General features: G+C 46.9%; 1 protein-coding gene across 3 annotated transcripts in view; it reads left to right on the top strand.

The window, feature by feature from the left end:
• Positions 1 to 7,926: 7,926 nt before the first annotated feature.
• CROT (Carnitine O-octanoyltransferase) overlaps positions 7,927 to 12,937 on the top strand; it is a 150,765-nt gene continuing 145,754 nt past the window's right edge. The window contains exons 1-2 of one of the 3 annotated variants that reach the window (XM_065431235.1): positions 7,927 to 8,064; positions 10,351 to 10,506. In XM_065431235.1, the coding sequence (XP_065287307.1) occupies positions 10,366 to 10,506 (141 nt within the window). In that variant the 5' untranslated portion in view covers positions 7,927 to 8,064; positions 10,351 to 10,365. Of the gene's footprint in view, positions 8,065 to 10,329; positions 10,507 to 12,937 lie in introns of those variants that run through there. The other 2 variants (XM_065431236.1, XM_065431234.1) reach the window with 2 other exon arrangements.

Here is a 12,937-nt window from a genome sequence, read left to right as displayed (position 1 = left end):
TAAGAGTAGAACGCGATAGCATTCAAAGATCACTGACTGCTTCTCACGTTTCACGGCAGCTGTAGCGTATGTAGCCGTAATGTTTACCGGGAAACGCTCGCGGAGGACACTATGCCCGAAGGCGGGCTTTCTGGTAGAAACGCGGCCTCTTGCGCGTGCCGCCAAGCGGTGGAGGCGAGCGCCATCTGGAAGTGCCATCTCGGTGTCCGCTCCGTGGACACCGAGATATTCAGGACGCCGTCACCGGTCTATAAATGGCAGGAACACTAAAAAAAAAGATTTGTTGAAGTTTTCACGTACGATAATTATGTTTTCTCGTATATTCAAATTGCAATCCGAGAGCTATCATGTCTGTTAGTTCTGTTAAAGGGAAGCTGAAAGCTTTTCCAGAAAAAATTATTGAAGAGCAGTACGTCATGGTTTTCCACCCTCTGAATTTGAATATCGCATCAAAATTGAGCGAAAGAAGCGCAAACAAATTTTATTTCGACGAAAAGCGCAGCAGCAGACTCGGGGCAGCTTCCGCGCGTCATTTCCGCCTGTGATTGGTTGGGCGCCTCGTGACGTCAACAATGGTGTTTGTCCGGACCGACTGCTGCCGCTACACACGAAGCACAGTGCAAGGTAGTTTGGTGCTGTTTTGCTGAGACGGTCACGGAAAATTTCGTGACCTTGCGTTTCTCTGAGGAGTTCACCGTTAAGTCCAAACCCCACGAGAGCGATTTCGCGCGCGGCGGTGACGGGCGACGGCTTCGAGCGACAAAACAGGCCATCGCTTGAACAGATCGCTCGGTGTTGTCGTTCGATCGCTCGTTTCTAGAAATCTAGAACTCGTCGCTCGTCACCCGGAAGTGCTATGAGCGACTAGCCAATAGTGCGAAGCCGGAACTGGATGTACATAACTCAAATACTGTTTGTCGCATGGAACGAGCAAACTATTGAATTTTACACGTGCAAGAATAAGAACTTAGTGCAAGACCTTCAGAAATATTTTATGCTCCTTTTTAGAGTAAAATACACTAACCTAAATTGATAAAGCATGCATCACGCTAGTCTCGGCGCTAATGTTCCTGCCCTCATACCGGGAAATCGTCGCTCAAAGCCGTCGCTCGCGTGGAGTTCGGCTTGTAGGCGACGAGTGAACGCGACAGCCATCACCTCGCTTGTCGATGCCACGTGCAAGATCACTAGTATGGAGTTTAAACTTTACTCCCTACATGTACGAGCCGATTGCCAAGAGCCGGCCTCTCCAAGTTGCAAAAGATGCTGGTGCAAGCAGTGCTTTCCACGTGAACGAAGGCGAAGTGTTAGCATATCCTTGTGTTGGAAATGTTCTTTGGCGAGTATGTTTTTTGTTAAACTGCATTCAGCGTTCCAGTGAGTACGTTTCCGGGCAAACAACTCTAGTGTTATGTTCCTGCATGCCTCCTCGTAGAACGTAAGCGGTGATGCGATCTTCAGCATTCGTGCGCTGCCCCAAAGCTGTCGGCAGTCTACACAGACGGTTTAAACGCGAGAAAAGTTTACTGGCTCGTTGTAGCACTTGTAGTATAGAACCTTCGATCATCAGCGCGCCATCCGCACGCTACTCGTAATCGGCGAATTCCGTCAGCTACTTGAGATTGTCGGTTTCTTTATGTGTGCGAGAGCAGGGGGAGCGTAGCGTCCTGGCGTGAGCCGGCTTTCCAACACATGCAAACTTTACACTTGCACTGCGTTATGCTAGCTGCATCCAGGCTGTTGTACAACACACGCGCGAATACAAAATTCGCGGCGCTTGACGATGAAACCTGCGTCAAGGGTGGGAGATAAACATGCACCTTCCGTTCAGCGTGCTAACACGAAGGACAACCCAAAGCACGCATTACTGATAAGCTCTGGTAGTAATCGCCGTCACGGAAGTGGTTAGAGCACAACACTGTTGTTCTTGAGCGGTTGAAGTTGTTTCGCTTCACAGCAGCCTCCCACTTAGCTGAAAGCTTCTTGTCTTGCGGGAACTAATGGAACATCGTCGCGGCCGCTGGTGCTCGTGCAACTGTAGGCTGCACAGAACGCCGGCATGATCGGCCTACAAGTTCAATTGATGCTGCGCACGTCATCTACCACTCTATATACACGCAAACAAAGGAATCTAGGGTTGAGCGAAGCACATTAGGACGGCACGCACGCAGAAATAAGCACGGTCAGGCACGGTCGCGGAGAGTGCGAAGGAACGGAACACCAGTGCTGACGTCACTACGCCGCGGTTTCCGGTCTCCGCTCGCATCGTCAGCGTCAGCAGCAGCGCGCGGCGCTCAACAGGGGGCGGAGCTACAGCGCAATTTTAACCGACGATTAGGTCGCAAAAATCCCCCCAAAATTTTACCTGCATGGTTTATAAGGTTCCCGCATCCGTATATGAGCGTCTTATTGAATTCGACAAACTCTTCAGCTTCCCTTTAAGTCGTACTTTACAATTTTCTACGTATTTTAGCTTCAGAAATACACATAGTTCAGTAACTTCCTTGCGCCACATGGGGGGCCTGGGTGTGGATGGTTCGAAAATCCTTTTGCCGAAACAACGTCCGACGCTGGACGCCAACGCCGATACCGAATTTTCTGCGACACGAGGCACTTAACGCTATTGCGTTATAACTGGGCATGTTGCAAGTAATTCAAGATTACATTTGTTAGGGCGGGAACTGCCTAGAGCCATGTCTTCGCCGCTACGTGAGCGTGCATGGCGAATACCGCGCACGTCCGCTAGAGCGCGTCCCAAGCAGACAGAAAAAACAATCCTCGCTGCCCAAACACGGTATACGTAGTGCAGAATACCATTCCTTACGTGGCCACTCTATTCAGGTAAAGAAATTAGCTTCACCTGCAGCTTTGTTGGACTTTCCGGCGTGCAGCCGTAGGTGCCCGCTTTGAGAAGTGGGGGAGGGTGGATGAATGGCATATTTTGCCTGCCCCCCTTTTGACAGCACGTATTTACCGGGAAGGAGCCGAGGGAGACTAGCCCGCTGTGCCCCGATAATTACGCCTATGCTTGAGGCGCCGTCTGGCGTCGCTTTCAGCAGCCTTCGCGTGCACATTCGAAACGAAAGTATGCATGGCACGAACGCAACTTCCGTGTTTCAAGAAAGGTTACATCCGACAGAAATCGGCGTCGCCGGCGCCGGCCTTATATGGCCGCTTGGGTATCACGGAATATAAATTTGCATGTCATGCGGGCCATGACATTAGTAATATGCAGGCACCGTTTGAAAGTAAGCCATTTAGTCATCAGCAATAAAGAAATATAGACACAACTGCCTGAAAAAAAAACAAGGGATTATACAGATCCAACGCACATTTTGGAATATTTGTAGAGCGAAACATTCCTGAAGCGGTTAAGAGAGAGACAACTTCATGTAGTCGCCTGCAGAACGACATCATGACTAAATAGTGCCGTGACGCGGGCCCTGACGTCTTCTCAGCGGGTGGTCTCTACTCAACTCCAGGGCGTGTTACTCCCGCGGTCGGTCATCCTGAGGGGCAACGTTCCGTCGGTTTTGCTCGGCCTTTGTCTTTCAAGAGCCGCCGAGACCTGCTGGACCGAAGCGGTTAAGAACATTTGCACATTCAATTCATGCGTCCTTGACGTTAAGGAAACCGGCATGCGCACATGGGGTCTCCCGCACACACGTTATGCAATGTGGCAACTCTTACACCAGCTTGTATTTCTTCATTTCTTCTTATTCATTTCGTCTTTATTTTTTCCTGAAGGATATCCCGAAATTGGATGGCGACTTCGAAGCTACTAAATCCCAAACGTATTCCTACGACTATATGCTTTATCTCTTGCTAAATTTTTTGTTATTATTTTTCGCACTTCTTTGCTGACTTCACAATCACCCAGTGATTAAAGGACAGGCCGAATTGTACCCATCTTTAAAAAGGGAGACCACCTGACACTAGAAAATTAACGTCATATTTCACTAACTTCGCAATGCTGTAAAATTATTGAACATATCATAGCTACTAGGATAAAAATTTTCCTCGAGGAACGCTGCATATCGACCAGATATCAGCCTGGATTTCGGAAAGGACTATCAACCGTAACTCAACTCGTCACATTATTTCGTTCTCTGGCATTGACCCTCGATAGACATGGTAGGATAGACATGCTTTTAGATTTTTGCAAAGCCTTCGATTAAGTTCCCCATAGTAAACTCGCTTTCAAACTTCAAACAATAGGCATTCCACAAATACTTGTTCTCTAGATTTCAGCCAACTTGAGTAATCGCAAACAATGCATTGATGTAGCGGGTCAACACTCGGGCTGTCTTCCGGTCCCATCCGGTTTACCTCAGGGCAGCGTGTTAGGCCCTTTGCTGTTTATACGGTATATTAATGATATTGTTGATGTTGCTTGCCCTGGTGTACACATAAGATTGTTTGCTGATGATTGTGTTTTGTTTAAAGAAATTAGTTCCACTGACGGTTACAACCATCTCAACACTAGTCTGGGCAATATACATGTATGGTGTATAAAATGAATAATGACCCTTAACACGAGCAAATGTGTCTGCCTTCCAGTAACGCTCCAAAAAAATCCGTTGTCATATACCTACGCATTAGGGTATTTACCATTACAATAAGTAAGTTGCTGTAATATCTCGGTGTAACACTCACTTCAAACCTGTCTTGGAATCTTCGTATCGATAATGTTTGGTCATCCGCTTTCCGCAAGCATTGTTTCCTCAAGCATAAACTTAATACCGCTCTCACTAATGTTAAGCTGCTCTGCTATACTGCTCTTGTACGGCCAAGACTGGAATATGCGTGTATTATATGGGGTCCTAACACTATGCGCAACATTGGTTGTCTTGAACGTGTTCAGAGAAAGGCCGTAAGGTTTATCTTTAACAAATTTTCAGCATTAGATTCACCTTCTGATTTAATGCAAGCAAATGGCATTCCCCTATTACAGGCACGAAGGCACAACTTTAGGTTAGAATTTCTTTCCCAACTCTTGGAAAACAAACTAGCGCTAGATGCATCAGCATATTTGTCACCCTTGACTAGCAGGCCCACCCGACACCACAGTGAAAATACCCTAACCCCATATTTTGCTCGCACAGACCTATTTAAGTTTTCTTATTTCCCTAGCACCATTAGAGAACGGAACTGCCTTATCAAAACAAGTGGTCAAACTGTGAAATAACCTTTCTGAGCCTGTGTTATTGTTGCTTTTTTCGTTGCTGTTTCTTTTGTGTTTGCATTTGTATCCACCACCCTGCTTGGACCATCAGTCCGCAGTATTGTATAAATAAATAGAATCAAACAATGTTCGATAGTCTCCGGCACATCACACAGACGGCAGTTAACAGAAGAAACGAAAAATACCTTTTCTGTGCAACCACGTTTTGCAACCGCGACAAGGATTGCGAATGGAGTTTACGTATCGAAGACGCTTATGATGAATGTGAAATTACACCGGTGAGGTGTTTATGCTTTATGCTTGCCAATCTTTCTAGTGAAAAGTATTTTGAAGAATCCCCTGGAATTGTGAGCAACGTGATTTGTGGTGACTCTTGAAAGTGTACTATATCATACGTGCTAAAATAAATGTAACTGAATTTGCCTATTTGGTGTTCGCATCATTGTGTCATAATGTCTGCATTTATGAGTGTCAATAGGTTGTTGTGAAGTGATGCGTCTTGTTCATGACACTGTATGCAATGTAATAATATATATATATATATATATATATATATATATATATATATATATATATATATATATATATATATATATATATATATATATATATCGTCATAAATCTTAGAAGTCCTACGTAGTCATAAGGCATTCACATATATACAACTATACGGCCCCATCTATACTTATGGAACGCAAATTGCCAAGCTTTAACTACAGGTAGACGAACGGACACGTTTTCGAGAGGAATAGCCCACGAAGGCTTGCGCATTAACAAGAAATTGAGGTCTAATGGTTAGAGCATGCGGCTGCTGCTGCTGTTGCCGCTGCCGCCGCCAGCCAGCCACGGTCAGGAAAATCCAGGAGGGCTCGAAGAAGCAGGGGAGGGCCATCGCTATAAAACGGCTTTGCGAGAAATTGCGTTGTGATTCTGCGGTGTCACCCAAGTCTAGCGTTTTTTTTTCTTATGTTTATTTTTTTCCAGAACTCAGTTCCACTTATGTTTCGTTCCTTTCTGCTCTAGTACGACACTAAATTTCACTCTCTTTAACGCGACTCCTTGTATTTCATCGCCCATTGGACAACACGTAAGTAACCCCAGTATGTATGTTGCATCGTCGATAACAAACGGCTGGAGCAGTATTTTCCCTAACGTGAAACACTGGTTATGTCTGTTCCCTTCACTTTGCTTTAAAATTAAGATATGTTAAGTTGCTCTGGTAATTAAAACTCGCCCGATCATAACTCAGTTGAAATAGCTGCAACATTTCGCTCGCCAGACCAGTACAGATAAGCAGCTCTTAGCTTGAGTTGGTGCCGTTGTTATGATTATTTTTATTTAATATCAAAACACACATTCATTCACACAGAGCGAGGGAAATAGAAAAGGAGCAGGCGAGCAACGGCCACCGAGCAGTTCACAAAGCGTGCCTACTCTTTAGAAAGGAGGGCGCTAGAAAAAGGAAGTTGAAGATGAGAAGTAAAAAAAAAAACAGTAAGATGACAGGCCACAGACGAAAATAAAGCAAGGTATACAGTGAGCAAGTAGGAACATCAACATACAGGCAGGAACAGAAGAAAGAGAACACGCAGGTCAGAATAATCACAACAAGATGTAAAAATATGCAAACGAAGAGAGAGAGAGAGAGAGAGTAAAAACTTTATTGAATATAAATAAAATAAGGCACGATAGCTGGAGCCCCTATTCCAGGGCCTCACTGGCACGAGCGGCTCGCGGGGCTTGGTCCAGAAGAGCCAACTGGCTCTCCCGACCCCCGTCCGCAAGCTATGCCTCCCACTGCCTATTCCTCATTAGTGGATGTTGGTGTGATATGGGGCTGTCTATGTGCGGGGACCTCCTGGGGCTCTCCCATGTGATGTGTTTTAGTGTGAGTGTGTCTGTGCACCACGGACACTCTTCAGTGAACCTCGTGGGGTGTATTCTCTGTAGGTGGTGCAGGTTGGGGCACATATTCTTCTGAATACGACACCAGTCCCTCGCCTGTTGGCTGTTTAAATCGGAATGAGGATGTCCAAAACGTATCCGCTCCTGCCGTTGCTGTAGGAAGATGTCACGAGAATTCGGTGGAAGGTCGTCGCTAGGCCATGCCATTGCTCGGACGTTTAAACCTCGAGCAATACGGTCTGCCCTCGCGTTTCTTGCCAGTCGCTCGTGTGCCGGACACCATACGATAGTGTGGTGCCCCTCTAGTTGAGTGCCTAAAATTTTGCTTATTGATTTGGGTGTCACTCCATGTAGAAACAGGCGGCAAGCCGCTTGTGAGTCGGATAATATGACAACCGAGTTGGTTTGGCACTCGGCGTTTTGAATGGCCAAGGCAATGGCTGCAGCCTCTGCCACGCATGCCGAGGCGGTTTCGAAAGATGCCGTTGTTATGTTGTATGCAAACGAAGTTACCACAAAAATATGCAGAAAACAGCCACCATATTCTGGATGAATGAGAATGGTAGGTTCTTTCTTTCTTCTTCTTTTACAATAATCTTAAACTCTTCCACATTCTTTGTGTCCATTATCATTCGCTAAATGTTCTCCCTTCTCTACTAACCTCCCCTAATTATTCCGGAATTTCATGGTCTCGCTACGCATATGCAATATTCTTTCTTTTCAATAAATTTATATACACTTTCGTTTTTATTCTTGCTTTTCTTAGTATCGTTATTGCTCCTACCGACCTAACCGTCGCCCATCTCCAGTAGAGGGTGCGAGCCATATCAGTGACACAGCAACAGCAACAAGAACGACAAAATTCATAGCCGCCGAAGCTTTGCGTCAAAATTTCGCTTCGCAGAGGCTTCGGTAGGCCTCCCATTCCAAGGCGGCTGTCAGCGCACGCTTCATCGACACAACTATAACTGCAGGTGAGCGGATCTGTGTTACCAAGCCTTTAAAGCTAAACAACGTGCCTACCGCGCCCGTCTTGAGACGCGGGGTTACGTGCCAGCATGTCGCCGACCTCGCCTGAGCAGGCTGTACAGCGCAGCGCCATCGTGATCTTCCTCTGGATAAATTTTACCTACCGTCCCTCTGTTGTATACGTATAAATAGTCCTCTTCTTTACTCTGTGCTGTTGCTGTTGTACGCTTTTTCACGGCACTGCAGTTGTCTCTCTTGCACTACGGCAGTTCCGCACCTTGCATAAGTCCCACTCCGCAGTCCAGTCTTATATATATATGTGTGTGTGTGTGTGTGTGTGTGTGTGTGTGTGTGTGTGTGTGTGTGTGTGTGTGTGTGTGTGTGTGTGTGTGTGTGTGTGTGTGTGTGTGTGTGTGTGTGTGTGTGTGTGTGTGTGTGTGTGTGTGTGTGTGTGTGTGTGTGTGTGTGTGTGTGTGTGTGTGTGTGTGTGTGTGTGTGTGTGTGTGTGTGTGTGTGTGTGTGTGTGTGTGTGTGTGTAAAGGACCACAGCTGCCGCCAAAATTGGCGACGCTACGTCTTCGCAAAGTTCCCTTTTTCTGTTTCTAGAAGGTCTAGAAAATCTATATTGCGTATACATTGACTATATTGTCTATGCATACGGACGTCTTCGCTTGGCTAATAATGTCTGCATGCTCTCTATAAACAAATCTTGTAAACATGTCTGTTTCTTCGTTCTGTCTACTGAGGGTTGTGGCAACTATTCGATAAGAAGTGTAAATTCATAAATCCATATATAACTGTTTATAGACTCTACAAAGCCTTAAAACTGTCCTTATGTGTTCCTTCTTTTCAATGACTGCCTGACAAAACACTTCTGGAAGCGGTGGCACGAGCGATGTTTATGTACAGACATTTGAAGAAACAATGTATCCGCGTTTTGAGGATCTTTCGATTGTTGTCACTTCGCTCGCAAAATAAAGTTCATTGCAACCCCGGATTACTAAAATTGATGGCACTTGTGCGGTCTCAACTGAGTATACACGTTGAAAACATCTGCTCCTGCATGAAGAGGCCACAGCAACAACAACGAAGAAAGAGAGAACGCTCAACAAAGTCAACAAAAACAACACTGACGAAAAAGGACATTGAAACAGCATGCGCTAGATTTCGATCGCACAATCAATTCTAAATCTGTATCTCTCGCAGTGGTCTAACGGCGAGATGCACGAACAGTCATTAGCATCGCTGTGCCAGTTCTCGCGTGGCATCGTGCTTTCCTCCCTTTGCTCTACATATATACTGGGCTTTGAGAGGCCACGCTCAGTAATTACGCATGCGCATAAGTTGCTTATCGACCAGGTGACAAATGCGACGTATATGGATCGCGCAATTTCGGCGAACGAGACGGCGTCGCGGGGTCGAACAGAGGCAGTCCTTCGGAAGATCAGAAAGCATACGTGTGTTCATAGTATACGCTCATGATGTTCTCTTTATGAACGGCTACGAAGCACTGCGCGGCCGATTCAGCAACGAAAACAATGAACTGTTGTGCAAGAGGAGTTTTCATATGCGATCACGACTAGTGACCTCTCCCTGGTCGAGAAGCTGATTAACGACCGCATTAATGGGGGCGCTTGCAAAAAAAGTACAGCACACACAAGTTTCAGACTTTGTTGAGGCTATCGTTATTAGCTCACGGTTCTTGCGCTTGCGTTTGTGCAAATACCGGAACGCTTGTGCAAAAGGCGAATGTGTCTTTGTCCTGCAGGTATCAATCAATGACGTACGGTCTTGGACGGCGAGGTATACATACCTAATTTATCGAGCAAGGCAACGTCAGTGAGCCGACCCTTTCATAATTTATTGAGTAAAAAGGCCTGCCTTCCGTTTGACACCATATTGCATGGGCCCGGGATATGACGCGTGAACAAATACTGGTGGTAAGGGAAACATAAATGCATATATTATGAGTGCCCAGGAGTAGACAAAACAGGGAAAAACCATGGAGAAAAAAGACAAGTCCATGGTTGGAGCAGTGCACAAAGGGCTAGAGCACTGGCGTCGCTTTTGTTAGAAGCGCGATTGCCGTTAGACCTGCCAGGTCTTCACCTCAGCGCTGTCGCACACATTCACCGAGTACACTCACTGTGTAGCCGGTAGGTGTATAGAGGCATAAGAGCGCCCCCGTCGCCTTTGTGCAACTCTTTTGTGTTTACCGCGACGCGGCATGCGCGCGTCTGCGTCGTGCGTTCTAGCGTCCTGAGTGCCTTCGTGCAAATCGGCTCCAGCAGGGCGCACTGCGAGGCATGGGCAACGTCTGTGTCAGCGGGACTGGGCGGGTGGCTCCAGCGGAGCAGTCCTGGCAGCAGTCCGCGGGCACAAGCAAGACGCGACGTCCTCCCGGATGGGATGCGCCAGAACCGCTGCCCGACCGCATGACCGACGAGGTCAGTGCCTCTTTTCCTTTCCTTGACGGATGTAGGTGACGGGCGAGCTTGACAAGGCGTAGTGACTCCTGCAAAAATTTCGCATGGCACAAGCGAACAAGCTAGACAATCGGGCACACTGGCAAGCAGATGGATCACGATGCCTTCGTCCCGGTACAAGTGTAGCTTGTGTGGTGGGTTGTTCGCGACCAGAATTCGTTACTCTGGTGCACCCATTTATATAGCAAGCGCACTTAATCTCGACTACAGCCACCAGCTGTCGGCCAACTTGATGACTGAGTGAGCAGCTGACGACAAAGCCATAGCGGTACGATACGAAGCATATGCGATACGAACAGGCTGAGCGTTATCGCGGTTGTTCTTTTCGCCGCATCCCGTAGTAGTCGGTAAAAGATGGCTGCCCCCTAGAAGAACTGCACATTTTTGTCGTGGATGTACAGCAATATAGCAAAATATTAAATACAGTCAGATGCACTGCAGGACGGAGACCTCTCCCAGCACTCTCCAGTTGCCCCTGTCTTGCGCTAGCAGATTCCAACTTGCGCCTGCAAATTTCTTAATCACGTCACACCACCTAACTTTCTGCCGTCGTCGACCGCGCTTCCCTTCCCTTGGCACCAGTTCTGCGGCTGCTGCGGATCGCGCCCGCGCGTCACCAACGCGCTGTCCTTCACGATCTCCGAATTAGCAAGGCAGTCACGCCACGTTTCACGCCTTTTCCAACGTGCCTCACTACACAGATTGTCCGCGCCAACCAATATATCCCGAAATGAAAACACGTATCAGCTGCGCTCAAATTTCAAATTATGCAGTATCCTAATCGTCGATGAATTTTTTGTCAAGGGATTGGGGAGGTGGGGGTGGAAACAGTCGCACGCCGCTTACCCCACCCCTTTTCTGCGCCAGCGTTGCTCTTGACTACGCCCTGCTCTAATGCCTGTGTAGCAATTTTAGTGATTTTGTCGTTAGATTCAGTGACCTTTTGGTCTATTTATCGTCTGGCCACCTTCTTTAGCGATGGGACAGAACAATTGGCGACATTTTAGTGACTGTGCAGTTAAGACACTTGCTTCGAAAATTAATTTCTAGTGGGCGTTTATAATTCAAAAGCTACAAAAAGGCAACCGAAACAGGCTGAACGGCGCATGCGCTCTGTCGCCATGATGAAGCAACGGTGATCTGCGCTTGCGGAGGCTTTAGCTTACCGCCTCACATATTGCTCCCAATACATAGGTTTTCTTTTCTTTTTTTATTTTTTGTGAAACCCACTAGGGTGAATTTTAACGCTGGGGATGCAGCAATTGCACTAAGCATTGATAGTGGACGTCGGCAACCGTAGCGGTAAGTTGTATAACTAAAAAATTTACAAATATGTAGCTAGGCTTGCAGCACGACGAGGTGCATAATAGCTAGGACAAATTAGCTCCATGAAGGCGTACAGTTCAGGCGAATCTGACCGCAACGCTTTTGTTTCTTACGGCATTCGGACAAATCAATACCACAAACCACATGGAGCTTGCAGGTGGATGCCGTTTCAGGTGGCTGTCGTTGCCACAGTAATAACAAGACCAAGATCGGGTTGCATAACTTATTTTTTTCGCGAGCACGGAAAACTAGAAAGTGGCAAGCATAACATTGACAAAGTGTGCCCTTGTGATAGGAAAATCAGGTGATCCATCTTCATTTGAACAGTTCTGGATTTGTAATGTTAGAAATCTGAAGGTAGGCGCAGGATCAGCTGTCATCATGCATTGTTTTAGCTATACTAGCAAAGGAAGTCATGTGCGTCATGCTCATAAGTTTACTGTTTATTTTATTCTTCACCTGCAACTACACTAGCTGAACTTGAAACGCCATGTTAGCTCATATCATATGTTTCAAGAACACCAACAATATCGAAAATTCACTGGACAGTTTTAGCGCCAATTTAACAATTTCGGAGCAAGACTTACACAGGAACACCGACTATTTTTTGACCATGTTAAGATAATGGAATATTTAGGTTCCCGAGACACCCCTGTCGCGTCTCTGATAGTAGACTTGTTCCGCAAATGCGAAAATAGTTTTTAAAAAGCAGAAAAGCGCAAACACGCAAACCGAAACCTGACGAAGCAGCCGAGAGAACCTCTTTGTGTGACGTCACGAGTGTCCCCAGCGGGGAAGGCACGCAAGGCATGCCGGTCTCGCCCGCTGGGCGAACGAAACCAGCGAAGAGCAGACGCTGACCTGATTCGTGCCCGCACCGGACCTTCGGGTGACAATGCCAGCTAGACCAGCTCCTAGGATCTGTCAAATATTGACAGTTATGATCCTGACGAATCCAACAACCCCGAATCGCCGTTCACATTCGACCCGCCACCCCGAGAGCCACCCCATGCGCTACATATCGTGCTGCAACCTAAAGACCAAGGGTAGCCCTAACCACTCGTTG

The sequence above is a fragment of the Dermacentor albipictus genome, chromosome 1 (genome assembly GCF_038994185.2).
Source record: "Dermacentor albipictus isolate Rhodes 1998 colony chromosome 1, USDA_Dalb.pri_finalv2, whole genome shotgun sequence".
In the NCBI taxonomy this organism is placed as follows: domain Eukaryota; kingdom Metazoa; phylum Arthropoda; class Arachnida; order Ixodida; family Ixodidae; genus Dermacentor; species Dermacentor albipictus.
This window is presented reverse-complemented; position numbering and strand designations above follow the sequence as displayed.